The sequence below is a fragment of the Oncorhynchus tshawytscha genome, linkage group LG05, assembly GCF_018296145.1.
Source record: "Oncorhynchus tshawytscha isolate Ot180627B linkage group LG05, Otsh_v2.0, whole genome shotgun sequence".
In the NCBI taxonomy this organism is placed as follows: domain Eukaryota; kingdom Metazoa; phylum Chordata; class Actinopteri; order Salmoniformes; family Salmonidae; genus Oncorhynchus; species Oncorhynchus tshawytscha.
Window position 1 is genome coordinate 25,552,953 of NC_056433.1, and position 16,521 is coordinate 25,569,473.

General features: G+C 44.1%; 1 protein-coding gene across 5 annotated transcripts in view; it reads right to left on the reverse strand.

Moving 5' to 3' along the window:
• The window catches only part of LOC112250370 (CD2-associated protein), an 81,278-nt gene that overhangs the window by 52,624 nt on the left and 12,133 nt on the right, over nt 1-16,521 (reverse strand). For 4 of the 5 annotated variants that reach the window (XR_006083400.1, XR_006083399.1, XM_042321744.1 and 1 more), the window contains exon 2: nt 3,958-4,118. Coding sequence is in view for 3 of the 5 variants with exons in the window: in XM_042321744.1 (XP_042177678.1) it covers nt 3,958-4,118 (161 nt within the window). In the remaining 2 variants the exon portion in view is untranslated. The remainder of the gene's footprint in view (nt 1-3,957; nt 4,119-16,521) is intronic. The other variant, XM_024420457.2, reaches the window with a different exon arrangement.

Consider the following 16,521-nt stretch of genomic DNA (forward strand, 5'->3'; position numbering starts at 1 on the left):
TGTTTCCAAAACCTCCCCGGGCCAGCAGACAGCCCTGTATGTCTAACCCTGATCACATTTACATTTTAGACATTTATCAGAAGCTCTTATCCAGAGCGACTTACAGAGCAATTAGGGTTAAGTGTCTTGCTCAAAAGGCACGTCGACCGATTTTTCACCTAGTCGGCTCAGGGATTCAAACCAGCAACCTTTCGGTTACTGGCCCAATGCGCTTAACTGCTAGGCTACCTGCCGCCCTTTATTCCCGTGACGTTGTTGCCTCTTCAGAAAGTTGGTTTATTTTTGGTTGCACATTACTTTTTGAATATGCAAATTCACGATCATAACAAAACATGAAACTAACATGACCAAGGGAAGGAAAAAAAACGAATCACTGGCACTGTTTTGACCAATTGGTCAAATGGTTGCAAATGTGACTGTGGTCGCAGTATCGCACCCTGACTATTAGATTAATTTCCTGAATAGATCCTGAGTTCAAGGGGCAAAAAGTTACAGCCATATAGAAGGTTTTATTATTCTTTGACCGATAAGTTTTTTTTTTGTTTACATTTTCCACAGTTCTTTCAGGTATTCGCTCTCAAAAATAAAATATTTTAAATGGAAAAACAATTCAATTGGATGTTCTAAGTCCACAACAATGCTTAAACCACATCAGGAGACCACTTGAGGTCTGGGAAATGTTTTCGAAATATAGATTTTGGGTGTAATTATCCTTTAATTCCAATGTGCACCAAGCAAAAGGCTGTTATTTAGTGCTGCTTTTGTGGTGCACATGTGATGGTAGAGTATGCTAAACAAATACCTACTGGATTGATGCAAATAATCATATCATTCTGCCAGGTATGAATAGGCTACTTTGTAGTTAATTGAGAATGTCACCAGAAGATTTTTCATAAGCATCGTCGCTAACGGTTACACTAAGGAATTCTTGTTGCCTCTTCAGGAAGTTGCAGGAAACACGAATCACTGATGCATTCTGTTCATGTCTTATGATAAACTTGGGCAAATTAAAAAATGTTCAATACATTTAGTTGATTCCCTACTGAGTTCGATACATTTTTAAAATAAATAAAATAAGTAATCAGTTTTAATGTCTGGACTCTGATTCCATTCACATTCTCCGCATTGCAGATTTTACAGGGAGGGCCCTACATAGTCTATCCATATCAAGAGTTTAACTGTGTGTCTAGAGGGGGAAGCAGCCAACGTCAGCAAAGTCCCACTCACATATGATTGGGGTATGTGAAGTATTACAGGGCTAGGCCGCTGGCTCTGTCCACTCCTCACACTCCCTGGCTCTGCCCCTGTCCTGCCAGTGAAGGGATAAACCAGTATGGGTGAGAGGGCTAGCCGGAGACTGACCCCACTCCATCCGCTTCCTGGTTTACACATGCTGACTGGGCATTTCCACAGCAGAGGAGACAGACAGCAACACTGTGTGTGTTTGTGTGTTGCTTCTCTCACGCAGGTCATCGAGTCTATATTCCTGTGCCAACTGGAGACCAGCTTCCTGACTCAACCAGTGTCCTGACTCAAGCAACTCCTGAATTATAAATTACTAAACTATTTCAATGCATTCATTCAATCCATTTTAAAAAATTAAAAGGAAAGCAAGCCAAGAGAGACAGCCGGGGGCAAGGAGTTGAGAGACCTTGGGAGGAGCCAGACTGCTGAAAGGGAAGAGAGAAAGAGAGACACTCGAAGCTCTGTCCCAAGAGAAGCTGACGGCCATTCTTAGAACAATAACACCTTATAGAGTTTACTGCTGACTTGCATAGCTCACGCTGTTGAAGCTGAACAAACAGCAAATGTAGCAGATACACAAAACACCTAACTTTTATTGCATAATTGGCCACTATTTCCAACAAACTGAGAACAATCACATATTGAGGAAAGGAGTTTCATCCATTTTCTCCTTGGAGGGCCAAACAAACTGATTTCAGTAAGACTCTGAGGTGACAAAATTGCAAACAAGGTGAAGACGTGTGACAGCACTGCCAACACCCAAAACAGTAACACCTCCACCGGCACAGAGCAGAGTTGTTGATTATAATGCACTTCAGCAACAGCTCAAAGAACCTTGTCATATTGGCGTTGAGTAAAGACCAATTCCTTTATAAGTGCCTCTGTGACGAAACATTTTCTAACAGCTTCCGGGGGCAAAGTTCAGTACAGCAATATATCCTTCCTCACAGCTTCCAGACTCCTTAGAGAATTATCTATCTCACTACTCTGGATTACAGTCAGGAGGGATGGAAGAGGGAAGAGCAGCCGTTCTCTGTGACTTCATTATAAAACTTTCATAGAATTTATATATATATTTTTTATATAAATAAAAGATGTACAATGTATTCCCAGAGGATCGCACAGAGCACATACGTAGCCATTTACACTCGTACCCGTATGTATATGGGTTGAAAATGGCAGATTAAGGCACTGATAAACGCCAAAAGGGGAACACAGTAACATGCTATAAATGACATCAGAGCTCTGGGTCTACGCTTCACAGCGCTGTATGGGTTTTGACTGACAGCCATTCTGAACTTGAGCACCGTGTGCGACAAGAAGTTGCCCCCAGCCCTCACAGTAATTGGGCAATTTTTGCAAATGTTTTGTTGTCGGAGTGAGAGAAATGCTGAAACTTAAGAGGACTCAATCTATTTTGAAAGATGAGGCATTGAGGATTAGAATAAATACTGATTTGATGTCATACAAGCAAGCCAAAACACCAAATGTGCACTTCAAATGTCCATATCATGAGTTTTATGTGTCAATGTTTAATCACTATGTCACTATGTTTGATGTACAGTTACAAGATGACATGGCGTCATTTCATGGGTTGTTCTGAACAGAATGAGCCTGTTTGTCACAGACCTGAATGCACTCCTTTCTATACGCACCAAAACGATGATCTGTTTCCCTGAATTGCATTGTTAAAGACTAACACTGTAATATTCTATTTTAGAACTTAGCTAGTCATGTTGGCAATAGAACAGGCTTTCAAATGATGCACACCTGACACAGACAGCGTTTTACAAAATTGACATTTTTGGGATTGTGTAAACGGTAATTGTGTGATGCCGGGATGCAGGGTTGTGTTCCAAACAAAACAACGACAAGTGTGCTAGCTCCTCAACCGCACAGCTAGGAGCAAAAAAAAACGAAAAACACCTTTTGGTCGGAGACTCTTCTTTCAGTCATAAAAGTGCATTGAAATGACTTAGGAACTGTGCACACTTTGGAGAGGTGTGCGGCCACTTGGAGACACTAATTAGTCCTCTCACTCAAACCCTTGTCATTTTTTTTCACCTTTTTCAGGAATATCATGGTACTGAATGTATTGAGATTATTTTCAGATTTCGTTAAACAAATGCGGCAAAAAATACAGTAAATGTAAAATGTACATAAAATCAACAGTAACATTTGAATTCAGTGTTGTGTCAAGTGAACTGTTGTGCCCTCACCTTTGGTCTAATAATGTTCCCATAATCGCCTAACTGTTCTCTTCTCAATTGTTACCATGGTTATGCATAGGCTTTACATATTTATTTTGTAAGAAACATTTCAAGTTAGCCCTATCCATACCGGGCAAATCCCACGAGAGCAAAGGGTTAAGGTATTAATTTTAAAAAACACTTGTTTCCAAAGTGGTCCTCAATGGTAAAAACTAGCTTGATGTAAAAGTTGCAATGAGTACTATGACAACTCCATTTCACGGTACATTAGAAAGAGAATTGTGTGCATGTCTTCAACTGGAATGTAAGATTTCCTGGTGCACCAGGGTTTATGAGTCCCAAGTCTGCAACCAGCAGTCATGATTGTTTGTTAAAACCGGGAACACGGTTCATGTTGCAACGCCAGAGTTGTCAGCTTGATTCCTATATGGGCCTTTTCGTTACTGTACCTGTCAACCGGAATTCTCATAACATTGTCTAAATAGGGAGAGGCTCTGCTCACCTTGACGAAGTTGTCAGGGAAGAGTCCTCTCTTCCCGTTGAGGTCTCCCTCCATCCATCCCTCCTCCTCGATCCTGCGGACATTCCTGATCACTTCTCCCAGCCTCAGGGTCAGCTCATCTTCATGGAGGGCTTCGTACTCATACTCCACCACAACCTCTACTGGAGAGATGGAGAGAGCCATGGAAAGACCTACCATTAGAACAATAGAGATTGCGAGACACATTGTTTTGACATGTAGAGGCAGGACAGTCCTGATGTCAATAGAAGTCTGGTCCTTAAGATTTAAGCCTTGCAACAGCTAGCCTATATGGGGGCATCACTGCACACAACTCATGATTGCAATTGATCATCCTAGCTCTTCACTCAATATTGACGCCGATCATCCCTGCATGCTTGAACATGATGCGGATGAAGAATGTTTTTGCATTTAGGAGGGTGAACAAAGCAAAGCAAATTTTGGGGAAAACACAGATGCATCAAACCACATAACCTACTATGGTATGAACTCTTTAGGTATCTGCTACTTTCTGCTAAACCAATCCAGTCTAGACCACCTTGTGACTCAGTGAGGCTCAGTCAATACATTGACCACGCTCTCAAAACGAGTAACCGGCCTTTAGACTGTCTGCCACTTCTCCATCCAGTGATCATCGTCAGCCGACCACAGCACACCAAAACAAGCCTTGGGAAAGAGAAGACAGTCATCTGCTAGATGACAGACTTGTAGTTCCTAGCCATGTCATTTTGTCTACAGTGCCCTGGGAATGGGCTATATCTAGCGACTCAGTCATTCACACGCCTGAAACCAATCCGATTGGTTGTTCGCTCACACACAGACGCAATCTCTGTTGACCACGGTTATTTACATAGCGATGTGGGAGATAAGCAAGCCACAGCGATACAGTGCGGTACAGTGTACTAGCCAGTCTCCTTGTGGCAACAAAGGAAATAAGGTTACAGTCAGAGAGAGATTGTTAGACTTAGTCTTAAACTATCGGAGAAAAGAGCCATTTGAAAGATATGCTTAAAACGCTGACTAAACCCCTACAATAAGCAGAGACGAAATCCTATAACTGGAAGTTGAGAAAATATAAAGAAGTAGAGCTACAGATGAAAATCTTTAAAATGGAATTGTATAAGAGACCGATGAGAGTCTCATAACAGCCTACTATTGCTTCCTCTCAGAGGACACCACGTCTGGATCAATGGGACCAAACTATCTGTTAAACCAGAGCTGTTAACTCAGAGTGAAATCCTCTCCTGTGACCCTATTCTGTCATCTGGCCCACTGTTTTTCGCATTAGAATGATAGCTAGTGTGTTAGCCCAGTCAGCCACTGCTGTTCTGTCTGATGTGTCCTGCCCTCTCAGTGTCGGAGGCCATGATGATGTGGAGGAGGAACAGCTGGCTAGTCAGGGCAGGCCGTTTCTATAAATATAGGACTACGCAACAGTTTGTAGCCCAATGAGCATCCAGCGTGCCATGTTAGTCAGGAGCGGTGTTGTGCTAACCTAGCCAGCACACATGGGACCATTAGACAACACAGACAAGCAGAACAAAGAAACACCATTCCAGCACACACGCACATCAATGAGTCAATGGTGCACACAGTCGGGAAAGGCTGTGAGAATATGCACGCGCACACACAGCAGTGTAGCTGGCAACGTCTTTGGCTGAGCCTCGGTGCCAGCTGAGGCGTAGTTTAGCACTAAACCACACACACTGGGCAGCAGCACACACACACACACCAACCAAGCTTACTGCAGCAGAGGCTTGCTCGGTGGCTCTGCTCCTCTATCATCCTCTGTGTTGGCCCAGCAGCCTGGGCCTGCGCCAGGGAGAAATTAACCCTAATCGCAGATCCAAGATTTCCCTCCCCGGATCCAAACCCTCAACCATTACGACTTGAAAACACCAGGCTGGACTGGGACCAGTCTGTGGGAACGGAACGACTGCCAGAAAGATCCCTCAGCCTCTTTTGCCTGACGACGCAAACGGAATTCTTCTGTAGCTCTGTTTGCTACATACTTCAGTCTGAGACTGCCATTGTTGAAGTAGTTTGTGGGGACGTCAAAATGGAAGGGTGTTACTCAGCGATTGGATCATCTCTAACCAATCCATTCTAGATATCGTAGGGGTGGTACTCAGCGATTGGATCATCTCTACCCAATCCATTCTAGATATCGTAGGGGTGGTACTCAGATCCAGACAGGAGATGAAACTAAATGTCTGTGGGCGTGGCGTAGCGTTTGGCCAGAGCAAGGAGTTTGGGGAGCCAGGCAACAGCCTCTTTTCCTTAGGCTGCCACCAGACACTCAGATCCTCATCCTCACTCAGGCCTGGCAAGGACACTCTTGCTACTTCACTGACACACAGAGAGAGACAGAGAGAGACAGAGAGAGAAAAACTCTCCTTAAATGATCCATGCCATCTATTCCCCTAGCGTCGATCATTTGCCCAGGCACAACAGATAAGGCTATTTACTTCTCCTTAAGCTAATCTCTGTAAGCACTGCGCTTCGCTTCACCACAACACATTTATGGAGGCCCCCTGACGGGAGGGATGAGCCCCTAATTTCTGTCCGTGTAACAACAGGATGAGATACCGTCTGACTGTGGCCAGTGGTAAACAATGCCCTGCAGACAGACTGCTGGTCTGAACGAGAGGTCGACCAATTAATCGGAATGGCCGAATAATTAGGGCCGATTTCAAGTTTTCATAACAATCGGAAATCTGTATTTTTGGACACAGATTTGGCCGATTATTTTGTTTTTTTACACCTTTATTTAACTAGGCAAATCAATTAAGAACACATTCTTATTTTCAATGACGGCCTAGGATGGTGGGTTAACTGCCTTGTTCAGGGGCAGAACAACAGATTTTTACCTTGTCAGCTCAGGGATTCGATTTTGCAACCTTCCGGTTACTAGTCCAACGCTCTAACCACCTGCCTTACATTGCACTCCACGAGGAGCCTGCATGGCAGGCTGACTACCTGTTACGCGAGGGCAGCTAGAAGTCAAGGTAAGTTGCTAGCTAGCATTAAACTTATCTTATGAAAAAACAATCAATCTTAACATAATCACTAGTTAACTACACATGGTTGATGATATTACTAGTCATCTAGCGTGTCCTGTGTTGCATATAATCGATGCGGTGCCTGTTAATTTCTCATCGAATCACAGCCTACTTTGCCAAACGGGTGATGATTTAGCACGGTCGTTGCAATAAACCTAACCATAAACATCAATGCCTTTCTTTAAAATCAGTACACAAGTATATATTTTTAAACCTGCATATTTAGTTAATATTGCCTGCTAACATGAATTTCTTATAATTAGGGAAATTGTCAGGGTATATGCAGCAGTTTGGGCCACCTTGCGCGTTGCGAACTGTGTGAAGTCCATTTATTCCTAACAAAGACCGTAATTAATTTGCCAGAATTGTACATAATCATGACATAACATTGAAAGTTGTACAATGTAACAGCAATAATAATAATAATAATCCCTAACATAATAACACACAGAAATACGAGCCTTTGGTCATTGATATGGTCGAATCCGGAAACGATCATTTCTGACTTAGGGATGCCACCCGTTAGATAAAATACGGAACAGTTCCGTATTTCAATGAAAGAATAAACGTTTTGTTTTCGAAATGATAGTTTCCGGATTCGACCAAATCCATGACCAAAGGCTTGGTGTGTTATTATGTTATAATTCAGTCTATGATTTTTATATATTTGATTTATTTCACCTTTATTTAACCAGGTAGGCAAGTTGAGAACAAGTTCTCATTTACAATTGCGACCTGGCCAAGATAAAGCAAAGCAGTTCGACAGATACAACGACACAGAGTTACACATGGAGTAAAACAAACATACAGTCAATAATACAGTATAAACAAGTCTATATACAATGTGAGCAAATGAGGTGAGAAGGGAGGTAAAGGCAAAAAAGGCCATGGTCAAATCAAATCAAATTTTATTTGTCACATACACATGGTTAGCAGATGTTAATGCGAGTGTAGCGAAATGCTTGTGCTTCTAGTTCCGACAATGCAGTAATAACGAGCAAGTAATCTAACTAACAATTCCAAAAAAACTACTGTCATACACAGTGTAAGGGGATAAAGAATATGTACATAAGGATATATGAATGAGTGATGGTACAGAGCAGCATAGGCAAGATACAGTAGATGATATCGAGTACAGTATATACATATGAGATAAGTATGTAAACCAAGTGGCATAGTTAAAGTGGCTAGTGATACATGTATTACATAAGGATGCAGTCGATGATATAGAGTACAGTATCAACGTATGCATATGAGATGAACAATGTAGGGTAAGTAACATTATATAAGGTAGCATTGTTTAAAGTGGCTAGTGATATATTTACATCATTTCCCATCGATTCCCATGATTAAAGTGGCTGGAGTAGAGTCAGTGTCATTGACAGTGTGTTGGCAGTAGCCACTCAATGTTAGTGGTGGCTGTTTAACAGTCTGATGGTCTTGAGATAGAAGCTGTTTTTCAGTCTCTCGGTCCCAGCTTTGATGCACCTGTACTGACCTCGCCTTCTGGATGGCAGTGGGGTGAACAGGCAGTGGCTCGGGTGGTTGATGTCCTTGATGATCTTTATGGCCTTCCTGTAGCATCGGGTGGTGTAGGTGTCCTGGAGGGCAGGTAGTTTGCCCCCGGTGATGCGTTGTGCAGACCTCACTACCCTCTGGAGAGCCTTACGGTTGAGGGCGGTGCAGTTGCCATACCAGGCGGTGATACAGCCCGCCAGGATGCTCTCGATTGTGCATCTGTAGAAGTTTGTGAGTGCTTTTGGTGACAAGCCGAATTTCTTCAGCCTCCTGAGGTTGAAGAGGCGCTGCTGCGCCTTCCTCACGATGCTGTCTGTGTGAGTGGACCAATTCAGTTTGTCTGTGATGTGTATGCCGAGGAACTTAAAACTTGCTACCCTCTCCACTACTGTTCCATCGATGTGGATGGGGGGTGTTCCCTCTGCTGTTTCCTGAAGTCCACAATCATCTCCTTAGTTTTGTTGACGTTGAGTGTGAGGTTATTTTCCTGACACCACACTCCGAGGGCCCTCACCTCCTCCCTGTAGGCCGTCTCGTCGTTGTTGGTAATCAAGCCTACCACTGTTGTGTCGTCCGCAAACTTGATGATTGAGTTGGAGGCGTGCATGGCCACGCAGTCGTGGGTGAACAGGGAGTACAGGAGAGGGCTCAGAACGCACCCTTGTGGGGCCCCAGTGTTGAGGATCAGCGGGGAGGAGATGTTGTTGCCTACCCTCACCACCTGGGGGCGGCCCGTCAGGAAGTCCAGTACCCAGTTGCACAGGGCGGGGTCGAGACCCAGGGTCTCGAGCTTGATGACGAGCTTGGAGGGTACTATGGTGTTGAATGCCGAGCTATAGTCGATGAACAGCATTCTCACATAGGTATTCCTCTTGTCCAGATGGGTTAGGGCAGTGTGCAGTGTGGTTGAGATTGCATCGTCTGTGGACCTATTTGGGCGGTAAGCAAATTGGAGTGGGTCAAGGGTGTCAGGTAGGGTGGAGGTGATATGGTCCTTGACTAGTCTCTCAAAGCACTTCATGATGACGGATGTGAGTGCTACGGGCGGTAGTCGTTTAGCTCAGTTACCTTAGCTTTCTTGGGAACAGGAACAATGGTGGCCCTCTTGAAGCATGTGGGAACAGCAGACTGGTATAGGGATTGAAGCATGTGGGAACAGCAGACTGGTATAGGGATTGACCAAAGTAAATACAATATAGCAAGTAAAACACTGGAATGGTAGTTTTGCAATGGAAGAATGTGCAAAGTAGAAATAAAAATAATGGGGTGCAAAGGAGCAAAATAAATAAATAAATTAAATACAGTTGGGAAAGAGGTAGTTGTTTGGGCTAAATTATAGGTGGGCTATGTACAGGTGCAGTAATCTGTGAGCTGCTCTGACAGTTGGTGCTTAAAGCTAGTGAGGGAGATAAGTGTTTCCAGTTTCAGAGATTTTTGTAGTTCGTTCCAGTCATTGGCAGCAGAGAACTGGAGATTTGATATTTGATAGAGCAGTCTGACTGAGCGATGGTTGGCAGTAGCAGGCTCGTAAGCATTCATTCAAACAACACTTTCGTGCGTTTGCCAGCAGCTCTTCGCTGTGCTTCAAGCGTTGAGCTGTTTATGACTTCAAGCCTATCAAATCCCGAGAATAGGCTGGTGTAACCGATGTGAAATGGCTAGTTACTTAGTGGGGTGCGCGCTAATAGCATTTCAATCAGTGACGTCACTCGCTCTGAGATTTGGTAGTTGTTCCCCTTGCTCTGCAAGGGCCGCGGCTTTTGTGGAGCGATGGGTAACGATGATTCGAGGGTGGCTGTTGTCGTGTTTTCCTGTTTCGAGCCCGGGTAGGGGCGAGGAGAGGGACGGAAGCTATACTATTACACAGGCAATACTAAAGTGCCTATAAGAACATCCAATAGTCAAAGGTATATGAAATACAAATGGTATAATAGAGAGAAATAGTCAAATAATTCCTATAACAACTACAACCTAAAACTTATTACCTGGGAATACTGAAGACTCAAGTTAAAAGGAACCACCAGCTTTCATATGTTCTCATGTTCTGAGCAAGGAAGATAAACGTTAGCTTTTTTACATGGCACATATTGCACTTTTACTTTCTTCTCCAATACTTTGTTTTTGCATTATTTAAAACAGGTTTCATTATTTATTTGAGGCTAAATGTATTTTTATTGATGTATTAAGTTAAAATAAGTGTTCATTCAGTATTGTTGTGATTATCATTATTACAAATAAATAAAAATAAATGTAAAAAAAATTGTCAGATTAATCGGTATTAGCGTTGAAAAATCATAATCGGTCAACCTCTAGACTGAATCCAGCTTCATGGCCTGCTGAGCCTTCTCAATGTAGGCTACACCACTGCTAATATAGATAAGTGGTGGGTAAATGGAGATTCACCGAATGGGGACACAAGCCGCTTTCATACCACCGTGTTTTGCCTCCAAGTGTCCTTTACCAAAGGCATCCTCGTTGACCTATAAAAGGGGCTAAATCATCTCCGTTTTGTCTTAGATCGTCCTGTGTTGACTCGTTCTTTTTCTGCCAGAGTAATGAGACAAAGAAAGCCCTCTTGGTTTTTCCTCAGGATGAAATCCCTTCCTAAAAACATCACAGCACATAGGTTGTTAGTACAACAGCATGGCCATCTATTCCAGTACAGTAGGCTGGGGGCTTTCTGAATACTTCCATTCAGGTGCCATGTTGACCAGTGGGTGAAACTTCCTTCCAGTTATCTTTCATGAGATTTGAAGGAGACCTGGGCTGATAAAACATGTAATACTTCAACCTGCTCAAAACAGCTTAGTTGCTGTAGGCCTAGGGCGCGGACTGCACCGACACGGCTGGATTTAAAGCACATGCTCACAGTGAGAGAGAGGTCCAGACTAGCTGTGCCCTGCGTGCTACTGGAACAAAGTGGGTCCGCTGATTAATGAAATAACACCACTGGCACGTCCAAGACAGGAAGAAACACTGTAGACAAATATATACAGGGAAAGATCACACCAATCAATACTATGACGCCAAGACACAATAGTGAGAGCAGCCCACAGACGATGGGGGGGGGGGGCTTCAGTACAGTAGAGTCCCAATGTAGCTTGAGGCCATGCAACCAATGTCCTGTCCACTACTCCCATTGCTCCAAGCCTGGATCTACCAAAGCACAAAACCAATGTCCTGTCGACTACTCCCACTGCTCCAAGCCTGGATCTACCAAAGCACAAAACCAATGAACCGCCAACAGCCAGGCCAAGTACTAAACCAACTGCAACATTGGAAAGTGATCTTTTTTTTCATGGAACACTTGCAAGTCGTGAGAGCATGCCAGCATCCCTCACAGACACACAGGCTACACATGACAACCCTTAGATTAATTTGTGATTCAGATATCCATTCAGTGTCGTGCTATGCTTCCCGTTGCTGGCCTGTCTGCCTTTCTGACATGCCTGTGCATTAAATGGCATACTATTGAGGATTTAGGTCAGCGGGGCTGCCAGGCTGACAATGCCTTAGTCAGAACACATACAGTACCATGGGATGGCTATTGGTCCGCAGTCATTGAGGATCAGCAGGGGAAAGGCTTCGACTGACTGTGCTTCAAATTACCAATAGGCTTTTCTGCTGAAGTGGCCATCATTATAGACATAAATTATATTGAGTCAAATGTCTGAAAGCATGGCTTTACATAAATAGTGTTTTGTCATGATAGTGAGCTGCCATGATTCAGATGACTGAGACGGTGGTCACTTAGCCTGGCTTGTCTCGCTAACCAATGGTTGTCTACACAAACATGTCTTAAAATGTTCTTTATCCTACAGTGTACGGTACTTGTGTTTTTCATGGAAAGTCAGTCCTGCAGAAGGCTAGTTAAAATGTCTAACAAAGAGGGCCGGACAGACTTAAAGCAGAGAAAGCTTTCATGTTGGGTTGACTTTATGAGAGCCATCACTGCTGCTAGATTACTGTGTCATTAGAACAGGACCATGGCTTCCACTCTCTAATCAGCATCCTCTCCCGCTCAAGGGGAGACAGGCAGGCGACACACACACACACACACAGCACACCACAGGTGGTGGCCTTGTAACAAACTGACTTAAGAGCATACCCGTTGAAATAGAAGTGAAGCCCTACTTGAAGTGAAAGAAGAACAATCTTGAATACTACTAGCATCATATAGCCTATCTTTGGATACAAAAGATGACTGAAACATTTTTTGATTAAACATTTCAGTTGCTTTCACACACATTAGCACAATAATAAAAGGCATGCCATGTAAAGCATTGGTTTGCTTCAGTTAGGCTGAATGTAGTCTACACCATTTGCAACTGGGTGTTGATTCCAAGGGCCCCACTATAAAACCAAAACAACACATTCTGAAAGTCAAGCCTGAAGCATTCTGTTCCATACAAGGTCACCAAATAAACACAGGTTTGTTTCTCTGTAAGTAGAAGGGGGTGGGGGAAAGCCTTAAACTCAGAGCACATTCCAAGACAACTCAACATACAACACTATGAATAACCCCAAGTAAGTGTACACATTCTTGTGAGTCACCATTATTGGCAAGCATAGGAATAGATCTAACTAACATAATAGGGAGGGTAGGACTAGGCTATATGCTAATGCTAAATGAAGTGGAGACTAAGGGGAGAGACTGGGCTCAGTAACTCACTCAGGCCCTTTGGCAACAGAAACACACTGTGTCACAACAACACTTAGGGGAGAGTCAGCAATAGAGATGATCAAAAGCTTTGGGATTCATTCCACAGCAGTTTCATAAGGGAGGCACTTAGAGTTTCTCTCTCTCCCATTGCTCAATATCCTACAGTTCTCTCTGCTTGTCTGTCTGTGTATGTCTTGGGAACTAGCCTGTGAAAATGCTTTTTAAAAAAGTGCTATTTGAGAAAGGAGATGTTTATCAGACAATGGGATAAAACATAATCCAAGACAGCCAGCCATGCAGGCTGGGTCATTGGTGGATGTTGTAGGCTAGGCAAATGCCATGACCTGCAATTTCAGATTCAATTGATTGCTAGTGAAAAGGGTGTTTTCCCCCTGGACCAATCCCAATGTTGAGCTGCTGTCCAGTAATACTGATTGAGAAGCTTCTTTTATGATGCGTCTGCCAGCGGCCGACAGAGCAGAATGGGGCCCGGTTCATGAAGACCGCGTTTGCTTTCAAGAGAGGGATGTTTTTGAAACACAAAGCAATGCATTACCAAGGGGGCTGAAATCATAGTAATGGAAAAAGTAGGTACAATATTTAACTGTCACATGCTTCGTATACAACAGGTGTAGACTAGCAGTGAAATGCTTGCTTACGGGCCCTTCAACAATGCAGAGTAAAAAAAGAAGAAAAAACATTAAATGAAAGTGACACTGTGAATAACAAAAAAATAAAGAGTAAAAATAACATGGCTATATATAGGGAGTAGAAAATATAATAGCTGTATACAGCGCATTCGGATAGTATTCAGACCCCTAGACTTTTCCACATTTTGTTACGTTATGGTCACTCTGACAGAGCTCCCGAGTTCCTCTGTGGAGATGGGAGAACCTTCCAGAAGGACAACCATCTCTGCAGCACTCTATCAATCACTCTGTAGCGATCCACCAATCAGGTCTTTATGGCAGAGTGACCAGACAGAAGCCACTCCTCAGTAAAAAGGCACATGACAGCCCGCTTGGAGTTTTCCCAAAAGGCACCTAAAGGACTCTGACCATGAGAAAAAAGATTATCTGGTCTGATGAAACCAAGATTGAACTCTCTGGCCTGAATGCCAAGCTTCACGTCTGGAGGAAACCAGGCACCATTCATCACCTGGCAAATACCATCCCTATGGTGAAGCATGGTGGTGGCAGCATCATGCTGTGTGGATGTCTTTCAGCAGCAGTTACTGGAAGACTAGTCGTCAGGATCGAGGGAAAGAATAACAGAGCAAAGTACAGAGAGAGAGCTCTCAGGACCTGAGACTGGGAGCAAAGGTTCACCTTCCAACAGGACAATGACCCTAAACACACAGCCAAGACACCACATGAGTCTCAATGTCCTTGAGTGGCCCAGTCAGAGCCCGGACTTCACCCGATCGAACATCTCTGGAGACCTGAAATTAGCTGTGCAGCGATGCTCCCCATCCAACCTGACAGAGCTTAAGAGGATCTGCAGAGAAGAATGGGAGAAACTCCCCAAATACAGGTGTGCCAAGCTTGTAGTGTCATACCCAAGAAGACTCGAGGCTGTAATCGCTTTACTCAGTACTTCAACAAAGTACTGAGTAAAGGGTCTAAATGTGGTATTTCACAGTAAAAAAAAAAGTTTTACATTGGCAAAAATGTCTACAAACCTTTTTTTGCTTTGTCATTATGGGATATTATTTCATCCATTTAGAATAAGGTACCAGAGAGAACAGTCTGTGGCTGGAGTCTGACAATGTTTAGGGCTTTCCTCTTGACACCGCCTGGTATAGAGGTCCTGGATGGCAGGGAGCTCAGCCCCAGTGATGTACTGGGCTGTACGCACTACCCTCTGTAGTGCCTTGGTCAGATGACAAGCAATTGTCATACCAAGTGGTGATGAAGCCAGTCAAGATGCTCTCAATGGTGCAGCTGTAGAACTTTGAGGATCTGAGGGCCCTTGCCAAATCTGTCTCCAAAAGGCATTGTCGTCCCCTCTTGACGACTGTGGTGGTGTGTTTGGACCATGATAGATCCTTAGTGATGGGGACACCACGGAACTTGAAGCTCTCAACGTGCTCCACTACAGCCCCCTCATTGTGAATGAGGGGCGTCCCCAGTCCCCCCTTTCCTATAGTTCGCGATCAGCTCCTTTTTCTTACCGACACTGGAGGGAGAGGCTGTCCTCCCTATAGTCCGTTTCATTGTCGATCAGGCCTACAAATGTCGTGGCGTCTGCAAACTTGATGGTATTGAAGTCATGTGCGGCCACGCGGTCGTGAGTGAACAGGGAGTACAGGAGGAGACTAACCTGAGGGGCCCCGAGTTGAGGTTCAGCATGGCAGATGTGTTGTTGCCTACCCTCACCACCTGTGAGCAGTCCGTCAGGAAGTCCAGGATCCAGTTGCAGAGGGAGATGTTCAGTCCCAGGGACCTTAGCTTAGGGATGAGTTTTGAGGGCACTATGGTGCATTCTGTGAATTGGAGTGGACTCAGGATGTCTGGGATGGTGTTGTTGATGTTAGCCATGACTAGCCTTTCACAGCATTTCATGGCTACAGATGTGAGTGCTACGGGTACAGGGACTATGGTGGCCTGCTTGAAACATGTAGGTATTAAAGACTGGGTCAGGGAGACACTACTTGCCAGCTGGTCAGTGTTTGTTCCGAGTACATGTCCTGGTCATCCATCTGGCCCTGCGGCCTTGTGAATGTTAACCTGTTTAAATGTCTTACATCGGCTACGGAGCACGTGTTCACAGTCGTCTGGATCAGCTGGTGCTCTTACACATGGTTCAGTGTTGCTTGCCTCGAAGCAAGCATAGAAGGCATGTAGGTCATTTGCAAGCCCTGCCACATCTGAAGAGCGTCAGAGCCGGTGTAGTTGAAAACAATCTTAGTCCTATATTGACGTAAAAGCTGTAGTTATCCCATCTGAGACTGCTGTTCAATCAATGACCAGTGGTGCAGTTACAGAACACATTAGGGATGAACTAGTCAACATCCGGGAGGGGGTCATAAAGGTCAAGCTCAACTAAACTTGTCATAAGTTGGCCATTAAACATGTAGCCTAGTTGATCATAAAGCTTCTGTGACTGGGATTTCTGATTTTAACACCTTATAAAAGAGAAGTGTAGAGAGCCAGACAATGATCTAGTCTCATTACTATCTAGCCAATACCTAGGCCTAAACATTGGCACCTTTACCTACTTTATTAGAAGCTGTTACATCCAGACCATTTTGAGTCGGACCATTGTGTTTACACAAATAGGTGCGCACGCGCACATACTTCC